Below are 6,000 nucleotides of genomic sequence, written 5' to 3' on the forward strand. Positions count from 1 at the left end.
ATAATCAGTAATAGTGAATTGATTTCTTCAGTGGTATTTCAGTAAGGTGTTGATATTGTCCCATGCCTCCTGCCATTCACTAAAAAGGTATGGTATTTACCTATTTTGATTTCTTGTCCTTTTTGGAGGATTGTGACTTAAACATTCAGCCTGCTTTCTTCTAGACTGAGAGACTTGAAGGTTTGGCAAAGCTACATTTAAGAAGAAGATTAAATTTTCAGTCATGAGATTTTTTTTTTTTTCCTTCATTCCCATTCTTAGATGTTATGGGGCAGGCAGGGTGAGTAATATAGTTTAAACTTTCCCCAGTAACTTGGATGATAAGGAATTTAATGGAATAAGGAATAATTCCTAAGTAAGAATTTTAATTGATAGAATAAGTGGAAATGAATCGCAAGAAGGTAGATATAGGGAATTCTTTGGTTTAAGCCAAAAGAGAAGGGAAGAAACCATTGCTAACTACTTGTTGTAGGAGGATACTAGAGGAAAATATGCTTAATATAGTGTTTTACACAGAATGTATAATGGTAATAGTTTATGTTGATAGGATCATAGATATAGAGTGGAAGAGGATCCCAGAGGTCATCTTGGCCAACCCATCAATTTATAAAGTGTCCAGAGGTGAAAATTGTTGGCCAAGGTTACACAATAAATAGTAGAGCTGGGATTAAGTGATCTCTAATTCCAAATCAAAGGTACTTTTTCACTGACACATATATGAAATTACTTTCTAAGATATAGATGGATTAAGTCTTCATGCTGAATATTCCCCCTTTCATCATTGACTTCCTGCTTTAAATTAGCCTGACCTTTCTACTCCTACCCCATACAATCAAATTCCTATCTTCTAATTTACTGATGACATTTGGTTGCCTTAGATCAGTCAGTCAGTAAACTTTTATTAAGTGCCTATGATGTAACAGGCACCATGGAAAGCATGGTGGATACAAAAAAAAGCCTCAAGGGAACTCACAATCTAGTGGGGAAAATAACAAACAAATGTGTACAAACAAGCTATCTACAGGAAAAATAGGAAATAGTTAAAAGAAGGCACTAGAATTAAAAGGGGTTGAGAGACTTCCTGTAGAAGATGGGGTTTTAGTTGGAATTTGAGGCAAGGGAAGTCAGTATGGAGAGATGAGGAAGAATATTCCAGAAATGGAGTAGAGTCAGAGAAAATGCTTGGACTTGAGAGATATGGAGTATTTTGTTCAAGAACATGTTATGGGACATAACAAGAACAGTATGAGGCCAATATCAGTGGGTTGAAGAGTACATTGGCAAGGAGTAAGGTATATAAGAAGGCTGAAAAGATTGGGGGTTGGAGGAGTAGGTCATATAGAATTTTGAAGGCCAAATAGATGAATTTGTATTTGTTCCTGAAGTTGAATAGGAAGGATGACCTGTGCTTTAGGAATATCACTTTAGTAGTTGAAGGGGGGATGGAATGGAGTGGGGAAAGAATTAAGGCAAATGGACTCACCAGTAGGCTGTTGTAGTAATCGTCAAGAAGTGATGAGGGCTGAACCAAGGTGGTAGCAGTATCAGAGGAGAAAAGATGGTCTATTCAAGAGATAGTACAAAGGTGAAATTTACAGGCCTTGGCAACTAATTGGTCATGGGGAGAAGGATAAGAAATAATGAGTAATTGAAGATGAAACCCAGATTTCAAGCCTGAAGGGCTGAGAGGATGGTGTTGTCCTTGACAACATGCTATTCAAGGATCCGTGACTATCTGTGTCCTTCTATAAGTGTACGCTGAAGTCCCCAGTATGGTTTAGATGGTATTTAAAATTTGCTGTGGCCAAAAATTTCAACATCTTGTCTACCTGCTGATCCAAAAGCTTAGGCTTTTTTCCAGAAATAAATTCTGTTGCTTGGCTTCTAACCAAAATCTTTTCAGTATGATAGGACGTGGCATAGCCTGTGATTTCATATAGTGCTTTATAGTTCACAAAGCACACTACAAAAAAAAAAATACCTAATTTAATCTATAAACAGACCTTTTGAAATAGGTATCCTCATTTTACAGATGAGGAAATTGAGGCTCAGAGAGGTTAAGTGAATGCTTGATGATGATGATGATGATGATGATGATGATGATTATGAAAATAAAGCAAGAAAACTATGCATGAAATGGAGTCTGCCCAATTAAAATGTTCTGATTATGAGTCGAGAGGTACGTATGAGTAGGAATTTCTTCAGACTTTTATAACTTTGGAAAGCAAGTTGTAGTAGAGTAGAAATTGACAAACTGTTCAGACCCTAGGAATTCAGGAGACTTGATGCCTAAAATCATATTCAGGAAGCTTGATTCCGTTTTAAATAGTTGAGTAGTTGAGCATGTCAGCTGCCCTCTTTAAATCAGAGGAGGTTCCTAGAAATGTGGGAGCAAAAAGTGGTTCCTTAAAACCTTAAAAAAAACTTCCCATATCTCTCTGAATCACTCACATGACTCTGCTCTAATTTTTAGACATCTCGAGCTAGTGCAGGCCGACTGTGGGAGATACCTTCCTAGAGCTATAGCCTACCTGTGGCCAGGCTTCATGAGGAGAATTAGCAATGCTTTCAAGAAATATAAACTCCTGGGGGCTGTAAAAAGATCCAGCTCAGAAGCACTAAGCAGGAGCTCATTAAATAGTTTGCTTGAGTTCTTTCAGCCTGGCCTGGTGTTGGTTATCTTTATTACTGGTTGTAAATAAAGCCAAAGAAGTTGTCCTGTCCCATAGGGGCCTCCAAGTTGGTGTGAAGCAAAGGCAGTGGGGGCAGACCTCTGTCTTGATGTGCCAAGGACCAGAACATCTTTTCTTGGAAAAATTAAAATTGTGTTCAGATATCTCTAATTTTAGATATTTATTGTTCTGAGACTGATCTTTATAGGCTTTGACAGCTTCCATTCTTCCTTACATTAAACATATAAATACACTGAATTTTGAAGTCATAGAGGGAAAATTCATAAGACTTTTCTAGCTCCAATCTTGAAAGTTGTTGGAAGTGAACAACTTCAATCATTAAATTAATAACAGTAGAAGTGTGCTCGGCTCCAGCCAATGGCATCCAAAACATCCTTAGTTTGCAAGGCATACAACTAAAAATGGGTTCTTTGGCTGCTTAGATAGCCTAAGAGACTCTAGTTGTAGCCTCAACTTTTTTTTTTTTTTTCTTTCTCCATAGGCCTTTAGATATCCTCTTCACATTGGCTTGTTAGTTGGGCCCGTTGACCATCTTGGCCTCCCCATTTAGATAATCTTTTATCCTTTGCAGGTGTGACTGTTCTCTGCCCTGAACTGCCTGAGAAATTTGAGTCAAATATTTTGAGTTAAAAGATTTGACTTTTGATTATTATTATCATTGTTGCTGCTTGACTCCATCTCTTTCATGAGTGAAAAGTTCCAACTCCAATTTAATTTTTGCTGGTTCTGAGGACCATCCATGCAGATGGCTCCACATGCTATAGCCTGCAGTTTTGTCACATGGCCCCCTACTTGGTGCCTGCTTTGCTAATTCTATGTGATAATACCATTCTAACCCTTAACTAACACTAACCTCGAAAGAGGTAGGGGCATAAATAGTAACTAACCAATTATCATTTTACTCCCCATTTTTCCCCGTTCACCCAGGGTTCTTGTTGTCAAGAACCATATTGTTTCACCCCTTCACTTGTTGTCCCCAAACAGAGTGAGGATGATGAAAAGCTGAAAAAGAGGAAGGAGCGATTTGGGATTGTCACAAGTTCAGCTGGAACTGGAACCACAGAGGACACAGAGGTAAGAATATGACACGGATAAGTCTTTAGAAGGAAGAAGGGTAACTTCCTCAGAAACCTTGTGGTGTTTTTTTGAATAAAAATTTTCTGTTGCTTCACATTTCATTTTGGGGTGATTATATATATTAATCTTGATAAGTAACCTTCCAGATAACTTTGAGTCATTACAAAGTGCCCCACCCAGCAGAGAGATGGACCCAAATAAATGAAGTCTTCACCCTTATCACTTTCTTTACATAATCTTGATATGGAAAAATGGCTGTATGGATGAAATATCATTCCTGCTGTTTCCCTAATGCTGATATCTTAGACCTAATTCTTGCTTCTGGGAACTGATATTTTGACTGGTAATATTCATAAGAAGACTAATTCAGTGTATAAACTTAAAAATTTAGAAAAGTACAGAATAATCTTTAATATAGTGCACCCTTAGGATAATTGATACCACTTTAGGAATCAGTAGATTGAGTGTTAAAGAAATGAATATTCTACACCTCAATTATATTTAGTCTTCTTTCCATCTGGCTTAAGAAATGACTTCCTTTTCAGTATTTAAAAAAAAAAAAAGTCCCTGTGAGGCAACTTAATAAAGTCATCTTTGGTAAAACTGAAGTTTTTAGTTGTTTATAATCTACTTCAGTCAGAAGATTTTAGGATTCTAGAAGTAACTTCATAAAAAAGGATTGAGTCCTTCACTCACATCTTTCCTATATCCTACCTTTTCTAAATGTGTGCATATTTGGGGATGGGGTGGGGGAAATGGGGTCTTCATTATTAGCTGTTTGTAAGTACTGAAGTGTTATATGTTGTTGGTAAGTGGCTACTGCAAGAATTTTTGGAAGTAGATTTTTTATTTTCTTTATTTTGGCTTAAAGTTTTGTTTAAGGCTTAATTAGTTCATCTAGTTTGTCCAGGAAAAAATATTAAGTTAGGCTTGATCATTTGGAACTTGGTGTCAAAATTCCCAAACTGATTAGACTGTGAAGATGAAAAATTGTTATTTAGAAGTCAAGGAAGGAAGAGTTGCCTTTGAAAAAGAGAGGGGAAGATTGTGTATGGGAAATAATTCTTGAGGCAGATTTGAGTTCACATGAATAAGAGGATGTTTTTGTTTGGTGCCTAAGACTTGGGTCAGTGGTCCAGGTGGTAAAAGGGCAAGGCCTGTATGCACTCAGTTTTTTGGATGGAGTCTAAATTTTACCTCTATGTGAATAGCATGGCATCCTCCCCCAATCCCTTACTCCCTTCATTGAAGGTGGGGGAAGAACCTCCCTATTTGCTGGGGAAGGGAGATGGCAGGGTGAGGATGAAGAATTCTGCTATTTTGTGAGGTCATTCCCAGAACAAAAAGATCTTTTTGCAGGTTTTGTGCTCTTTCCAGTCTCCCTCCCTTGAGAGATCCATGATTGGGGCTTCTGTTTCCCCTCCCTCTAGCTATTTATTCTGTTAGAAATGAAGATTTATATGCCTCTCTTTTGGATAGGCTTGGAGGCCTATCAAGGAGCTGCTGCTAGGGCTTGAATGCCTGGGAGGGCATCCCCCCTCACCTTCCCCTTGAATAGCACAGGGTTAACCCTTTGCCCTTTGAAATCCCCCACCTCCCCATGCCTCGAAGGCTTTTCCAGGCATTTCAAGAGGCCATTGTTTCCAGACCTACAGTAAGATACTACCAAAGCTACTATGACCCTCCTTCCCACAGGAATCTTACTATTTTCCACCCCCTTGATTATTCCCCTCTGTTTTGACCTGGGACTTGGGGAATCAAAGACTTGACTTGGCTGCCAAGTCCAAGCCTGGGCTATCACTTGGGCTTGGACCTTGTGACAATTCATGTGAGTTTAAAGTTAAGGAAGCCAGGAGCTTAAGCTACTCTTCTCCATCCCCTAAACCCTCTGATTTTTCTCTTCTAATTTTTTTTTTCCCCACAGGCAAAGAAGAGGAAAAGAGCAGAGCGATTTGGTATTGCCTGATGAGAAGTTTTTGCTTCCTTCTGCTGTTGATGATTCCGATCTCTGATTCTTCTTGGTCATTTACATACCCACTTGTACACAGACAGGCACCTTCCTGGGCCTTGTCCCTTGATGATGAGGGACATGCATCCCAGACAGATACATAAGCCCTCAGCAGCAGTTTTAGCTTTTTTGCAATTACAACTTCAAGGTGTTTTATTTTTCCCTGTTGTTTTTGTTTTGTTTTGTTTTTTAAATTCTGGTTGTTAATTAAAAAAAAATTTA

The 6,000-nt window shown here is 38.4% G+C and overlaps 1 protein-coding gene across 2 annotated transcripts in view; it reads left to right on the plus strand.

Moving 5' to 3' along the window:
* SARNP (SAP domain containing ribonucleoprotein) overlaps positions 1-6,000 on the plus strand; it is a 38,606-nt gene extending 32,606 nt beyond the window's left edge. For both annotated transcript variants that reach the window (XM_003772164.3, XM_031941223.1), the window contains exons 10-11: positions 3,678-3,767; positions 5,695-6,000. In XM_003772164.3, the coding sequence (XP_003772212.1) occupies positions 3,678-3,767; positions 5,695-5,736 (132 nt within the window). In that variant the 3' untranslated portion in view covers positions 5,737-6,000. The remainder of the gene's footprint in view (positions 1-3,677; positions 3,768-5,694) is intronic.

Source organism: Sarcophilus harrisii, chromosome 5 (genome assembly GCF_902635505.1).
Source record: "Sarcophilus harrisii chromosome 5, mSarHar1.11, whole genome shotgun sequence".
NCBI classification, from domain to species: domain Eukaryota; kingdom Metazoa; phylum Chordata; class Mammalia; order Dasyuromorphia; family Dasyuridae; genus Sarcophilus; species Sarcophilus harrisii.